Source organism: Triticum urartu, chromosome 1A (assembly GCF_056163025.1).
Source record: "Triticum urartu cultivar PI428250 chromosome 1A, HENAU_Tu73, whole genome shotgun sequence".
NCBI classification, from domain to species: domain Eukaryota; kingdom Viridiplantae; phylum Streptophyta; class Magnoliopsida; order Poales; family Poaceae; genus Triticum; species Triticum urartu.
Genome location: NC_141873.1, coordinates 71773156 through 71790160, shown reverse-complemented (window position 1 = coordinate 71790160; position 17005 = coordinate 71773156). Strand labels below are relative to the sequence as shown.

Below are 17005 nucleotides of genomic sequence, written 5' to 3'. Positions count from 1 at the left end.
CAGCTTCGTGGGGAATGGCTCCCCCCTCGACCATGTCGTCAAGATCGTCTTGCCGGAGCACCGAGGGCATCCAGTCGTCCTGGATCCAACCTTTGGGCAGAGCGGTCCTGGAGGAGGATCCGCCCCGAGCGGATCTCTTCCCTTTCCCCGCCGCCGCCGCCTTCTTCGCGCGCTCCAAAGCGGTGGTCTTGCCCTTCACCATCGTCGCCGGGGAGATCTCGCACGGGCTCGCGGCGCTAGGGTGAGAGCGGAGGTAGCAGAGAGACTGGCAAAGGGAGAGAGGAAGAAGGAAGGAGAAGAGAGCGCGCGGCTTGGAAACCCCGAGCCGGCAACTTATAAGGGGCCGCTCCCGAGTGGCTGACCGGTAGGCCCGGGCCATCCAGTCAAATCCCGCAACAGACGCGCGCGCAGTACGTGGCGAAAAAGGCGACGCGGAGATCGAGGAACTTCCGCTTTATCGCTTCCGATTACTGCGGCTGCTCCCGTCCCGCGCGCTTCCCAAAATCCAAATCCCGTGAGATCCGCGGGCCGCAGAACCACTTGCCAAAAACAGAAGACCCCGATTGCGACGGCACTCGGTATGGCACAAACAAAGAAATTCACTCGACGGGAGGCCTGGAATGGATCAAGGCGACTGAAAAAAGTTGGCAACGTCATCCGTGACGATTGTCCCGAAACGAGGCGCTCACATAGCCCGAAGAACCAGTCGGAAAGATCTCCAACTCTTTCCCCACTCTAACCTCGATCCATTCGGGGGCTAATGATGAAGACATGTACCTAGGGTAGGGACACGGACCTGACCGAAGAGTCCTACTCTAGGACACCCCTGGGAGAAATCACCTTTCAATCGACTTGAAGGCATCCCACTCGACAGGTTCAAAACACTCGACCAAGAAGCTACCACTCGACCATGAAGCTATTCACTCGACTGCCAGAAGATCTACAGTCACTCCGTAGGCAAACGGTCAGCTGTTAAGTAGTCTTCATGGTCATTACAGCACTTTATTAGAGGCGTTACCAGTAACGCCCCATCTTAAATGTACTTTAAACCCTGCATTACTGAGGGCAGGAGGGGGTCGGCGAACTCTATATAAGCCACCCCCCTCCTCGGTAGGAAGGGTTCGCACCCCTGTAACCTATACACGCATAATCCAGTCGACCGCCTCCGGGCTCCGAGACGTAGGGCTATTACTTCCTTCGAGAAGGGCCTGAACTCGTAAACCTCGCGTGTAACAACTTTCCAATAGCTAGGATCTAGCCTCTCCATACTCACCCCCCTACATCACTGTCAGAGTTAGAACCACGACAACAGCAGCGACAACGATTTCGTCTCGTCATATGATATCTTACTTCCAGAGGATTTTGACAATAATGAACATGGCACAAATAGTGAAAACGTAAGTGGCATATATTTTGATTTCATTTTTGAATTTGCAAAGTATGGCATGGCTAACTATTTATGTATGTATACAAATTTGCTGGAAGATGTGGATGTTGACAATGTGCAAAATAGTTTGCAGGAATCATTCGCAGATACTTGAGCCAGGTTCGTTGATAGATGTTGTACATCGATCAATAGTATGAATTAATGATAGTAATTGACATATATATTTTCATATGAATTTTGTAGGAGGAGTCAGATGAGCCAGGTTCGTTGATATATTTTCTCACCCATTTCTTTATGTTTTGTTCAGGAATCGGGCGTGGAGAAGTAGCTTGGTTTGTTGGAAGAATAAAAGTGGTCGCACGAGTCATGTCTGAATAACCTATGTTGTTTTTTATTTAACGTGTGTGCCAGAAAACTTGACAAGTGATTTGTGTATGTGTGATGAAAATACTTATGTGAACATATGTGATATGACACATCATATTTGTTGAATGAATTGCCATGTTTTTTGTACTGCTATGCGAAAGAGTTCACAATTTATGCCCGACTGGCGTTGTGAAAAAAAGATGTCCGACCGGCAGCTGCTGAACCGGACTTGGGATATTTTCCACCCAAATCAAGCCGACGAGGGCGACTCGGGAGGTCCATAGGGCCCAACAACGGCCCAACAGCTGTGTCCAACGGGGCGGCGAGGTCAGGCAGTGGTAGGAGAGGAGTTCGACCTCTGTACCACGCCGAGCTATTTAAGCCGGTCCTCGCCCCCGCCAGCTTCAGAGGTGGGACTAAACAGCTGCGTCGGGCGCGCGAGGCGACGGTGAGTGGGCCGGGGGAGGGCGAGTCGGGGCCTTTCGTATTGGGCCGACCTGGGACGGGCGGCGACGGTGGATAAATCGAGCCTCTTCAGTGTTGCGTCGACCGCATGCATAACCGGCAATTATTTAGTCCCACCTCACCAACGGAAGGGCGCGCCGACCGGCTTAAATAGCCGCGTCGGCGTATGCTCCCGAGCTCCTCTGTTACCCGTGCCTTGCCAGCCCCGTTGGGCCTCGCTTGTGGGCCCATTTGGGGTCCGAATTGATCGCCCGGGTCGCCTTTCGGCTTGATTTGGGTTGGTTGTATAGTCCCCTATGGGTCCAGGAGCGAAGGTCGGGCCGTTTTTTTAACTCAATTTTTTTCCAACATACAAGCGGGTGGCCGCCTCCGTTTATATGTGCCTCTAAGAGCCAACAGACGGCGGCGGCATCATCACATAATCATACAACACATACAATCTGAATATATATAGTTGCAAAATCATCACAGAATCATCACCCACAATGATGCAAATAAGAGTGACATTGCAAAATCAATATTGTAGCTAGTACCGACGATGACACGTTTATTTAGTTGCGAAACATGCAAAATCATGTTGCATTACAATAAAGAAATGTCTTAATATCAAAATTGTTCCAAGTGCCGACAACGACACGTTTATTTAGTTGCGATAATATGAAAAATAATGAGTGCGGCGTTTCGATGCCCAGGCTCATATGCACTCGGTCAGTAAAAAAATCAAAACAAATACTAGAAAAATTCAAAAAAAATCAATTTGTTTCTGTGTGGTAGATAATTTTATGTGTCAGGTTCGCTTCAATATTTAGATCAATCGGACATCTGAGCAGCTCTCAGCAAAAAAGACAAATCGGGTCGGAACAATGCATGAACAGTAAACATTTTTACAGAGCCCGCATTTGTCTTTTTTGCTGAGAGCTGCTCAGATGTCCAAATAATTTGAAAATTGGAGCGAACCTCACGCATCAAAATATCTACCACACAAAAAAATTGAATTTTTTGAATTTTTGTAGTATTTGTTTTGATTTTTTTGGCCGCGGTGGGTGGAGCTGAGCCCGGGCTCAGAAATGGATTACCGATCACTACCTTACCTCTGCCACTCCTCTTTCCCTCGATTGTGGCCTTCCTGGCGTTCTACAATATGCAAATATCCAAGATATCTTCAAGTCATAACAGAAAGCAATAATAACAAATCAGCATGGGACTATTATCTTTTCGCCAGGGAAACAACATGCATATATAGTACGGTTGCCACTCATGGCATGGGTAAGCTTGTGACAAAATGAACTCTAATAAAGTATACTAAGCTAACAATGGATGCAATTTTGCAATCATGATCAACTATAACCAATATAATGGAATAAATGAAAATCAAGAGTTGATCCATAGTCCTGTACAATGTCTCAGAAACTATCAAATTGAAACTGACAGATTTGCAAATGAGAGAAATGACAAATACAGTTTTTGGTAGAATATAACACTTGAGGCAGCAATCACAGGTCTCAAAGAGTGAAGTCTGATTTAAACCTTGAACTTGTAGAGCTCGTCCGAGATAAACCCTTACCTTTAAATCCCTGAAGTCCGTACCCTGTACTTCATAATCCAGGTCGTTTTTAACCTTAAGGTCGTATCCAAACAGGAAAAGGGCCGGGATTGGCGGATTAAGCATAACATGTGTGTGTGGCCTACTTATCAGTGGGAGAAATAAAGTGTGAGGCCACTTCTCGGCAGGAGAAAAAAATAGCAAGATGAAAATGGAAAGAATAGGATACGGACCAGCGAGCAAGATCGAGCTCTGCACCTGTTAACCATCCCAACTAACTATCTTTTGGTATGTCTAAACAAAAAAATACTGCATGCGCAGCCGGTCGCCGCCGCCACGAGAGAGGAAGGGAGCGGGCTGCAGTGTGGCTTAGGAGTGAGGACAAGACTGAGTGCATGCGGGGTGGCCGGAAGCCACGGCGACGAGCAATTTAAGCGGCAGCGAGGACGACTCTAGGTATAGGAGCCATTCGCGGAGCTACATTAGGAAATGGGTGTACATATGTGCACCCATTAATTTTGGTTTGCACTCTAAGAACATGTAAGACACAAGCGTAACAAGAGTATTTTGCATATACTATCAATTAGTTCTAATTAACTAAGATAACACCGAGCTTGAATTGTGTACACCCACTTTTGTAAACCTGGCTCCGCCACTCAAGGAGCAGTTGCAAGACGGCGTACTCGACGGCTGTAGGCAGGAACGAGGATGCACGACGGCGTACTCGACGGCTTTAGGCAGGCGCGAGCGAGTGAGCGCGGGTGCACGACGGCATACTCTACGGCGAGCAGATAAGACTTCGGCCTCAGATGCGGTGTTGCACCCGTGTGCAGGACACTGGCCTTGAACGCAACGGCCTCGGAGGCGAGAGCGTGTTGGTCGTCGCTCTGGCGTCCCGTCCCCGCCCAGCCGCGCGCACGAACTCCCGTTCAACCACAGAACCCATGTTCCGGTACCTAGGCAAATCGTGGGACGAACTAAGCCGCCTGGGGCGCGATGACTCTGAGTTGGCCTTGCAGCCGACGCGGGTGGCGCCCCGCTACAGAGAACAACTCTTTTAGCTGTAGTAGTACAGCTTGCCTAGCATCCATTAATCCATGTAAATAAAAAATATCATGCATGCATGCGGAGTATGCAATCCAAGCCAAGTCAACAATCCCAGCGTCTCCCTGCCACATCATCAAATCCCCTCCTAAAAGAGTGTCGAGGTTAGAAACAACCGGGATTATAAAGTACAGGGTGTAGACTTCAGGGACTTGAAGGTGAAGGTTCATCTCGGACGAACTCTATAAATTCAAGGTTTAAATCAAACTTCACTCGGTCTCAAACTAGCAGAAACAACAACATATGATGAACAGACTGCAAAAGAAACTACTCCCTCTGTAAAGAAATATAAGAGTGTTTAGTGATCTAAACGCTCTTATATCTCCTTACGGAGGGAGTACATGTCAAAAGAAAGAGAAAGGGCAAGATCAAAGCAAGAAGTAAATAAAGATTGAATCACAAGCGCTAAGGCTTTTTTTACATGGCACACCGAGTTCAAGGGGTAAGAAAGATACATGTACAGCAATTCTAGTAAAATAAAAATGTCAGTTATAAATATGCAGTTACAATTTTCGTTTGAAGCCCCAAGAATTGCACACAATCGAATTTTGGTTTCTGTTATATTCATACAACATATGGTTACAGAAGCACTTTGTATAGCTGGAGCTAGAGGAAAAAACAAAAGCTCTAGCGACTAGCGTCATCGGCGCGATATCTGCGAACCCAAGTCTCCCTGATGACCTGCCCTTCCATCCTGTAGCCACACTCCACCAGATGGCACGGCTGCCTCTTTCTCGCGTAATCCTTGACGGACACAAAGACATGGCACGCCGTCTCGCCGTCAGCGCTCTTGGTCGAATAGTAGTAGCAGTAGTCAGCGGCTGGCACAAAGGGGTGATGGAGAGGCAGTCCTAGATCAGCCAGTTCCGCGAGCACGTCCTGGAGCCACCTGGTAGGGAGGACGACAGGCTGATCCCGGGAGTGCTCGCGGCATGCACCCGCGCACACCACGCATAACACCCTCCTGCAGCACCTTCTGTAGACAGCGGCGATGCCCTGGCATCTGCTCTTCTCACACCCCTGGAATATGGACCTGCTGCTGGTTGATCCTTGGTGTCCAACGGTGGTGGGTGCTGCGGCGTGGTGGTCGTCGAGCAGCTCGTCGTCCGGGACGCAGACCAAGCTCTCCTCGTACAGCATGGGGAACAGCAGCTCGTCTCCAGAGTAGACCGTCTCGATCGTTTCGTTCTTGAGATGGTAATAACCTAGTGCACGTCCCGTGCTGAGCAGGATCTTGCCTTGTTCGTTGTCGATTTGCAGCGGCACTACCACCCGGCCTGTTTTGAGTGAATAATAATTAGTAGGCTGCTGATTCCGTAGACATATCTTCAGAGCCTTCCCCCACGTGCCGTGCTGCTTGTGCATCATCACCCAGACATCAAGCTCGTCTGCCTCTTTATCTGCAACCACAAGTGAAAGCATTCCGTTCAGCTCCACAAGGAAAGCGTCGTGCTCGCATCTTTGACATGGGTGGCATGGGAGGGTGGTGAATGCTCTGGCGGAGATGTCGAACGCCACAACAACACGTTCGTCACATGGCCGAATAGTCTGCTTACTCAGCCAGTATAATGTCCCGCTGATATGTGCAGGAGGCATAGCAGACACTGCCACCGGTGGTTCCCCAACAAAAGCCCAGACATCTCTGCTCCCAGTTTTGATCATGCATGCCAAGGAGCCGTTGTTCAAGTAGTGGTGCCCAATTTCGACTGCAACATGCTCTCCTCTTGACTCATCAAACCCTAGCCCGACGTTCCTGCCATCGGTGAAGCCGTTGTTGGCACAGCTATTAGTTTTAGTTTTGCTGCTGCCTTGTCGATGGCACACTAGGCTGCCACGGTGTCCTAGGCACACCATGGAGCCAGTGCAAGGATTGCACATGTAGTCATCGCCACTGCCCGTGCTTATCAAGTTGAGCCCATGGCAAGGCTTGGAGCAGATGATCTTGTCCCTGAGAGGAGTGTTTGAACTATCATGCTGCTGCTGAAGCCAGCTCTCCATAGGCGTGAAACCAAACAAGTCGCATCGGGAACGACCATCCGTCACCATACATACCCTCCTCGGCCTGCTCATGCTCATGGACATGTGCGATTGAACAAAGCTCTCGCTCTCAATCACTGTGCACCACTGCCTGCAGACCAGCATGGATTGAACGATTGATCTGACTGGAAGCCGCACTAGGGCCATGGTCAAAGCTGTGGACAACACTTGCTCCTCCTTCTCCTCGTCCTCGTCCCCTATGCGGACTAGGCTGTCCTCATAGAGAGCCAGCTGAAGAGCAGCGACAGCTTCGTTCCGGCAACCAATGGCCGTCTCAGCAACAGAGAGCATTGTCTTGGCATCCCCTGTTTCGAGGCAGAAAGAATGAACCGTGTGCCGGGAGGTAGCCAGCATTATCCTCCTCTCCCCTTTCCCAGGGCACAAGCCTAGGATGGTGATGAACCGAGGGCTAGGTACATCACGTGACAGTGACAAGAGTGGTATTTGACAGTATAGCGACCACTCCATGGTTTCGTGATCCCTCATCACCCAGATATCCAGGCAGCTTCCGGCGTGTCGGCTGTCATGGACCATGCAGAGGGAGCCTTGAAGCTCCGCGAGGTGAATTGGGACCGGCGGTAAATGCTCCTCCAGCTCCCTGCACTCTGCTGCGACATGCTCGCTTAGTACAGGTGCATTTGCTATGTCGAACGTTTCGTGGGAGACCGAGAAGCGAAGGACCGCAGCCCTAGAAGGCCCCGGGACAAGGCTTTGGCGGTTGGGGTAGAGCAACCAGTGCAGATATCCACCGGCAAACACGGGAGGCATCTTGGTCACGGTGTCATGAATCTGCATGCACTTCATCGCCGGCCTCTGGAGAGGCAGCGGCATGTTGTGGCCCCCGCCGGCGGCCGGCCTCCACCGGCGATTTGGGCCAGACAAGGTGTAAACCTCGCACGAGATGTTGACATGTCCATGGTGAAATAGATGAACAACTTTGCACTCCTTGGTCTGGTTGTCAAAGACCAGGCCAGCGCTCGAGTAGTTGGGGCGACGACACGTCGTCAGCGGCAGGCGCCTGCACTCCCCGGTGCTTGGGTTGCACACCCAGTAAGCCCCGTAACGACGAGCGTCCGAGAAGAGGAGGAGGCCGCGGCATGGCATCGTCGACACGCATAGGAAGTCGGGGTGCAGCCGGCGGCCGTCGACGGTGAAGAGCGCGTCGCTGCCCTGCAGCGAGCAGCCGTAGACGCCCGCCGGCGCGAAGAAGACGAACTTGCTGTTCCTGCGGGCGGCTGCCGCGGCGGCGTAGGCGTCCTTGAAACCGGGAGACCGGAGAAGCGCGGACCAGGCGCGGCAGACGGCGCGGAACCGGAGGACGGACCTGGCCGGCAGGCGCAGCAAGACCTCAGCGATGAGCTCGTCGGGCAGCACGACCCCGTCGGGCGGCATCTCCGCCGGGTCGTTGCCCTTGCGCCTCTTCATCTCGATCCACTACTTCCCAGGCGTCGCTTCTTCGATTCTGGGAGCCGCGGGCTAACGGTTTGCACTTCCCGTATATATGGCCTGGTCGTTGCGTTCTACTACGATCTGGCTTTCCGACGCGGACTCCTTCTACTTCACGCGTTGTTTCTTTTTTTTTAGGGGGTTGTTTTTTTCCAGTAGTGGCTAGAGTATATATATACAGTTTTGCTAAAGCACATCTAAACGTGCCATAAGTATTGCACATCTAAGTCCTATATCATTGATCTTACGTTGAGATTCGTGTGGATATTTTCTTTTCTTTTTTTCTTTTCCTCTTTGTGCTTGATTCACTCACTTAGATGTGCAATAACTAGAGCACCTTTAGATGTGCCCTAGACACACTCATATATATAACATAATTGAAGTGAACCAGACATCACGTCTCCGTCACGCCCACGAAGCATACCAAAATTTTGAACCGTTCCCACGTTGGGCCGAACAGTTGCAGAGGTACCATCTTTTTTTCAAAAAACAAAGCGGTGGTATCTTAAAAAAAAACTCATTTATATCTTTTTTTTTTGAACTTAACTCATTTATATCCTTACTTTTCATCGAATATATCACTCATATAACGTTGATCAACCTAGCGAGCCACTTTTGACCGGACCAGAGAAAACCGCGGCAACTATATCTTGCAATAAGCGACTCGGTAGGATGTCCCGCGTCGAGCGACAACAGTCGATTAAAAAGGGGCCACCCCCAGGGATCGATCCCTGGTCACTATGCTGATCGAGAGCGCTGCTAGCCACTCCGCACGTTTCGTGCTAAACTAGTTCGGCGCGACCTTCTTTAGGCCGAACAAGCTCGTTTTTCACTAGGTTTTTCGGGTTTTTTTTCTTTTTCTTTTCCATTGGGTTTTCTCCCATTTTCCCATTTTTTTTCATTTTTTTCTTTGGTTTTCTTTATTTCTTTCATGGGTTCCCTGCATTTTTTCTTTATTTTTCCTTTTTTCGGTTCTTTTCTCTCCCTTTTCATTGTTTTTATACACATTTTCTGTATATATCAGACACACTTTTCTAATACATGTTTCAATTTTTTCCAAATGTTTGATTAACATTCTTAAAAATCAAATTAACATTTTTTCTATAAACATTTAATAATTTTTCATGCTTGATTAACATTTTTCAAATATGAGTTTAATATTTTTTAATACAAGGTCAACATTTTTCATATACACATTTTTTAACATTCTTCAAATCCTTGATTAACATATTTTCAATGCATAGTAAAGATTTTTTTTTTCTATACATTCTAACATTTTTAAAATGCTTAGTTAAAAGTTTGCAAATAAAATATTAACAATTTTTAATACATGGCCAACATTTTTCCTACACACATTTAGCATTTTTCAAACACTCAATATTTTTTTCAAATGCTTAATTAACATTTTTTATATACATGATCAAATTTTTTATCATTGTTTATAATGCATGGTCAACATTTTTTCTATACACATTTAACATTTTCCAAATACTTGATTAAGATTTTTCAAATACTTCTTCAACATTTTTCAAATGCTTGATTAACATTTTTATACACATGATCAAAACAATTCTTCGTTTTTATAATGCAAGATCAACATTTTTGCTATAAAAATTTAGCATTTCCGAAATGTTTGATTAACATTTTTCAAATGCTTGTTCAACATTTTTTTCAAATGCTTGATTAACATTTTAAAAATATATGATCAAATTGTTTCATACACATTGTTTTCTTACACATTTTTCATAAACATTTTCTCTTTACACATTTAACAATTTTCAAATACTTGGTCAACATTTTTCAAATGCTAAGAGGTTGTGGCCTCACTCTCTCCTTCAGGAGGGTTCCCTAGGTCTCGGTAGAAGCGAGACATAGGGGCACCCAGAGAAAACTGGGTTCCTAGGTCGTCCATCTCCCTTTCTGCTTCATACTTCTATCGTCGTGTGCCTGTTGGGACCAAAACTCCGTTTGATCCAACCCCATGACCGCCATCGTGGAGAGCCATGCGGCCTTCTTGGATGAGACGTCCCCGACGGCGCCACCCCCCTCGCCAAGTGCGGACGCTTCAAGCCATGCGTGCCTCGCCGCCGCCGACTGTCATCCTCCTATATCTGAACTAGAATACTCTGCTCAAGGTGTTAGATTGAAGGAATGTACACGAATTGTTCATGACCTTTGGCGTTCTAGCCTTCATTCATCACATGCCGAGCCAGAACGCATTCCTCATCTTTTTCTAGGGCAAATAGTGTTTTTATTACGCTACAGTTTTTGCTACGATGGATTTATGTGATGACCATTTACATAGGACTAGTTGAATGCCCGTGCAACGCCATGACATATGATTTTCATTCACATAGTGACATATATCGGCTCTGTCCCATCTCTTTCCTCCTCAACAATCATCGTGTCTCCTCAATCCCTTTCTTCTTGTAAGAAAACATGGGGTTACATGATCCAGTTCAGAGGGGAATGATGACCTAGACATGGGAGATTTAGAGGTGCACGGCGGCTTGAAGGAAAATGGAGGCAGTTCGGTTCTAGAAGCCAACATGTTGAAAGAGCCCACATGTTAGTGCACGTTTTCCTTAAGAGGGGTGATTTCAACGTCTACTTGTTGGGTCATTCTGATCTACGCTTCTCTTCATCAGCTTTGTTGTTCTGGTGCGCTGGTTCTGTGAGCGTTAGCACGACGAATTTTTGATTGTATGTTGCAACACGATTTTCCTGGGTTCGATGAGGGAGGGGTGACGACGGTGGCGCCTTTGTGTCGCTCCAGTGCTTGTAGTCATCGCTCGATGGTCTACTAGCCTGAATGTAATTTATGTTTTTGTGATCTTTGTACTCCCTCTGTTTTTTAGTCTGCATATAAAGTTTGGTCAAAATCGAGCTTTGTAAAACTTGACTAACTTTATATTAAAAAATATCAGCATTCACAATATGAAATGAATATTATCAGATGCACCATTGGATGTATTTTCATACTATATAGTTTTAGTATTGTAGATGTTCATATTTTTTTTATAAATTTGGTCAAACTTTGTGTAGTTTGACTTTGACCAAATTCTATACGCGGAGTAAAAAGAAACGGAGGGAGTACTTCCATGACATTTGGTGAATATATCAGAAGTTAAAAGAAACATGCAACAACCAACTCTCTTTTGATAGTAGAGAGTAGAGGGGACATATGTAGGGCTTTCCTTTTAATGTTTAACTGCTCTTCAAATTTCATAAATTGCAAGAATGCTAGACACATTCATCGACCATTCACATGGGAGTTGGATAATCAAAGTCCATGGTCGTTGATGACATTGTTATTAGTTCCTGGTGTTCTTTCTTTGCCCAAAGCTATCGCGGGGCCACGGGCAATGCATATACCGACGAAATTCATATTGACTCTAGGTCTATATGGAGTGACATACACTGATGCCCATGATCAGGATTCAAACTCTGAGATGTCTTGTAAGAATTAGCGATCATATTAATGTTCCTGGTGCTCTGTGAACCAAGTCAGCCCACCGCGGACATTCCTAGGAACATAACCTCATATACTCACGTTCCAGACATAGGGTGCACCGACCTGTAAAAAAGAAGACATAGGGTGCACCGTGCACGTACATACGGCCCCAAAAAACCGCCGCAGAAAAAGAATCACCCGACCGCCTCAAACCACCGCCACCGTTTGCACACTGCGGCGCGCCCAGCGCGAGTCTGCCGACAAAGAAGTAGGTGGCCAAAGTTGATCGCCGAATATAAGCACCAGCGCACACGTACCGAGTACTGACAGAGCTGTCCATTGAGGAGTTGTCTGTCGGGCCCGAGAGCCACCCGCCGCAGCGAACAAGGTCGCCCACATAATCAATGAGATCAGCTCCAAATCAGGCATGCTCAATATACAGCTTCAAATTAATACTCCCCTATCCGAAAAAGCTTGTCCCAAACTTGTCCCTCAAATGGATGTATCTAGTACAAACTGGTGCTAGATACATCCATTTGAAGGATAAACTTTTTCGAACAGAGTGAGTAGATCTCAATTGGTGATGTATGGATCAAAGTGTACCTTGGCTTCCTCCAGGTCAAGTCCCACTACAACTTTACTCCAACTACCAACGAAGTGGTATTCAGAATAGTTTGCACATGCCACTTCTTTCACCCGGAGTATGGATATAGCAATTTCTTCTTGGAGTTTTTTTTTGTGGCGTTGTTCTTGGAGTTCATTAACCTCAAAGTTGATATCCTCAGTAGCTTCATCTATGGTACTCTTGCTTGTGAGAACAAAAATCTTAACTAAGAAAACATAGAAAATAATACCTAATTAAGGTGCAACACTTTCGCCATTACTTCATGGAGAATAGATTAATGCGTACTCTAGTTTACTGAACGGAAAGTGCATGCTCATAAATATAAATGTACTTGTTTCAAAAAATAATATAAATCGACTACTTCAAATAAAATAGCTAGTAAAAGAAATTCTAGTAATAGAACAGAAAGGTCATATGGTTCCTTAGCAGTTTATATATGATTAACGTGTAAGAATATTAAACTGAGGTCGGTATTGTAATCATGGAGATTATATAGTTTTGTGACAATTCATTTACAAACAAAACTATCAAATAATATTCAAAGAGATTGGTTCACACCAACACAAGGTAGTCATAATAGTTGGTTCTACACATGTTGATCCCCCTCGAATCCTTGCAGCTAATCAGCGAGGACCTGCGTGGGCCACCAACAGCGAAGTCGATTCCGGTGAATCTCGGATAGGGGGTCCCGTGCTGGTAGTCTAGGCATGGTAGTAACAAGGACTCGAGGTTTCACCCAAGTTCGAGTTCTCTCGAAGAGATAATACCCTTCGTCCTGTTTGTGATTGCATTTTTTTGGATGGAGTACAAAGTACAGGTAATCTGCCATGAGATTGTTTACTGTCCTTTACAAGCCCTTCCCCTTGGTTTATATAGATACCAGAGGGTCTAGGGTTACAGATAGGTCAGCTACGTTGATGGTAATCGTGTTGTAGATGACCTCTAAGTCTTGAAGTATGTGCCATGCCTTCGGAAATATTCCTTCTTCGCACCATGAGCTTTCTGGAGATGGCCTACTGGTGAACCGCTACGGGGGGTCCTCGGCCCGGCCAATCTGGCCGGCAGACGACATGGTGAGTACCGCTTGGTCCAGGATGTCACATCCCGAGACCAATTCTTTCCAGGTTTTCTATTATATTGTTTGCTCTATGTTATTTTTGCATTGCTTCATGTCATCATGCCATTAAATTTCGCAACCTAAATGTTTTCTCATGTAAATAAATTGTATGGATCTCCGATCCATTTAAATCGAGAAAAATGCACATGGTGATCTATCTTAATAACATATATCCTCCCAATATTATCAGGGAGCTATAATAAAATATTCCATTAATCTGGAACTAACCATAACACGCTCACAATTTAAATCCCATGTCTTTTCTACTTCAAATTTGGTCTAAAAACTCGGCAGTAATTCTTTCTGCATTTATCCAAGCCCCACCAAAAATCTCAACATTTTTTGGGGCCTTACACACACCCACTTCCTATTCAAACTCATTGGAATTTAATTCAGATGAGTTTGAATTTAAGGTTTCAATCGCAACCGTTTCTATTTTTTGTGGGTCAAACTTGTTTTTATGAGTCCTAGAAAAATAGCCCTCTGCACGGCACCACTCATAGCCCTATCTTTCTATTTTATAAACTCTTTTTATTTTTATTTATTTATTTTGTATGTCTCTAAACTCTGTTTATTTGCTTTTTTAGAACTAACTCTGTTTATTTATTTGTTAAACGGAAAAAGAAATAGAGCGAGAGCTGAACCAGCGCAGCTAACGGGCCAGCCAGGCCGTAGCAGAAGAGCAGCACAGCCGACGCCGCGGCCCACCTACTGACCCTAGCCCGATCCCGTTCCCCCTCGTCTCTCTCCCTCGCTCTCTGTTCTGCGCCGCCACGCTCGAGACAGAGAGAGGGGCAGCACCCAGCTCCGGCGGTCCGGCCTCCACTGCCGGCAGCCCCCCGTCTCCTTGCCCACGTGCGTTGGCCGCCCGACACGAGCTCCGTCGCGGCCATGGCTGCACCCCCTCGCTGCCTCCGTTCCAGGGTGTCGCCATGCCCTCCGGTTCGGAGCTCCGCGCCCGTCGCCTCTTTGCGCTCAGCCACCTCCAGCAGCTCGCCCAGCTCTCCCTGCAAGCTTCCACCACCTCAGAGGTGCCCCCTTGCCTCGCTCCCGAGGAGCACCACACGCCGGCGAGCTCCCAAGCCAGCCTCGTCCGCATCCGCATCCGCGCGCGAGCGCCTGCGCCCGACCTTGTCGCCTCCACGCCCGGCCTCGAACGGCGCCGCCCCGCTGCTGTGTTGCTGGCCCTTGCTGCCGAGTGCCTCGTCCACGGCCCCGCGCTAGCTGTGCTCCGGGGCACATCTGGCATCGTTGACCTGCTGGTGCTGTCAAGTTTTCCTCTCCGATCGTGTACCATTACCGTCGCCGTGAATCCGAGAAGATCAAGTGTACCTCTACCGTCGCGGTGGATCCGATAAGATTGTCAAGTGAACAACTACCATCGCTGTGTTCCACTGCGACCTGTGAACGTCTACACCGCACCGACTCAATTCACCCGAAGTGCATGCTTCGAACGTATAACCCTGAGATGAAACAACCGCAATGCGAATGCATGTGTTGTATGAGATGCCTGTGTTGGCATCATGTCCGAATTGATACTTGCACGTTCGTCGTTTGCCATGCCACTGACATGTGGGACACCCGATAACCAGGATCACTCCTCGTCACTCTTGCATATTCCGCACATCCACACTTGATCTTTCGCACCGGTATCTCAACGAGTTACTGGACCACCAGAATGTTACCGTGACATCGTTTTTAGATTCGCCATTGTGGCACCCAATTCTTTCCGTCATGGCGACAAATGCCCCATATTATATTATATGTCCATATTTCATAAATTTGCATATAACTTGAATATGTCATCCGCGTCAATATTAACAACATTTAAAATGCTTGTCTAGCTTAAACAACATTATCCGTCCTTCATAAATAAGGAGAGTTATGCAATTGTCATATAGTATATTTATTCTTCTCCATTTAACTTGCTTATTCCATCATCACCTTATGCCATGCTCACCCTTGTTAAACAACACTTGAATTGATGAGTACATAAACAGGATTGAACTAAATATTTGAATGTAAAGTTTCGTCAATATGCAACTCGTTGCATATTGAGCTTCACTTAATGTGTAGTATTTGTCTGTTGCACATTTTTCATGTCTTGCATCTTTAAATTGGCACGTGTCATGCTTGATTGTGCATAATGTCATGAGTACGATATGCTTGTTTGTTATTGGGTCCTTTGCTTCTTTCTTGTTCTCGCTTCTTCTCGATAGGTCCGTTTCGGAGTTGCAAGGATTCGCTTGACTATGCTTTGTTCGACTACTTAATGGATTCGACGTTTTTTAAAGCGGGATTCTAGTCAAGATGAGCATTACCTTCAATATCATTAGTAGCTTTGTTTGCTAGATGTCTCAATGCTATGTTTGGACTTTCAAGTCTTCGTTTGAGCTAGGACCGTATGTTGAGCGTTACACAGGACACCATTAAACTCCACAATATGCAATACGAGCAGGAGTTAGCGGTGCATGAGGAGGATGAGCTCGCCCTTTTCGCTCCATCGTGACATCGCAAGGAGGAGAAGCGTTGGAGGGCCATGGCGGAGTGGCTCGCGATGATAATTGTTAGAAAATATACTAAAGATTTATTTTTTGAAATAATAATAAATAAGTTCGATAGAGGCAACCGAGCTCGATCCACATGAGATCGACGATATGCAATACGGGTAGGAGTTAGCGGAGCATGATAGGACAAGCTCATCCTCTTACGGTACGGTCCATCAAGAGAAACCATGAGGAAAGATGAGCAGACGGCGGTGGCGGAGTGGACTGTGGCGAGACATCGAGGCAGACTACCTTTGCCAGCTTAGGTTCCTGAGCACTTCGTCGACCACGTGCGATTAACATGAACTTTGTTTAACACCTGAACTTTTTTGGTAAACATGAACTTCACAAAAATATGATTTTGTTTATTTGTTTACAATTTAAAAATTGTCCAGTAATATTTTATAAAATATACTAAAGAAAACCTTTTTGAAATAAATATAAATAATGAAATAAATTTGTTTTATGGCAAGTCACATCATTGTATAACTAAATGCAGACTTAAATTGTTTTGTACTCCCTCCGTCCCGAAATAAGTGTCTCAATTTTGTACTATCTCTCGTACAAATTTGTACTAAGCTCAAGACACTTATTTTGTGACGGAGGGAGTATTATAAGTAATCTCCCTGCACCGCGCTGGAGGCGTGGTGAGCGATCTCCAGATCATCATTAAAAAAATTAATCTCCCCACACACAAAAAATCTAATATCCAGTGTAATTATAATTAATCTGTTTTCTTACAGTACATTTTTCTCGCTAAAACTATTATCCTTAATCTGTTTTTCTTACATTTTTTAGAGAAGACAATCATCTGTTTGTGAGCATGGGCCGTACTGGGCCTGGTTAATGGCGAAACGGGGGCCTAAAGAAGTTGGATCCGGCGAAACAGAGCCCGATTCGAAAATTATAAATTCT

The 17005-nt window shown here is 46.3% G+C and overlaps 1 protein-coding gene across 1 annotated transcript; it reads right to left on the bottom strand.

The window, feature by feature from the left end:
- Positions 1–5455: 5455 nt before the first annotated feature.
- On the bottom strand, positions 5456–8347 carry LOC147990089 (uncharacterized). The gene has a single exon (XM_087522820.1). The coding sequence runs from the start codon at positions 8325–8327 to the stop codon at positions 5493–5495; it is 2835 nt and encodes a 944-aa protein (XP_087378946.1). The 5' UTR covers positions 8328–8347; the 3' UTR covers positions 5456–5492.
- Between the last annotated feature and the right edge of the window lie 8658 nt (positions 8348–17005).

What these genes read in the sequence shown, in the direction of transcription:
- LOC147990089 (XM_087522820.1), bottom strand. Translation starts at nt 8,327, where the DNA reads ATGAAGAGGCGCAAGGGCAACGACCCGGCGGAGATGCCGCCCGACGGG.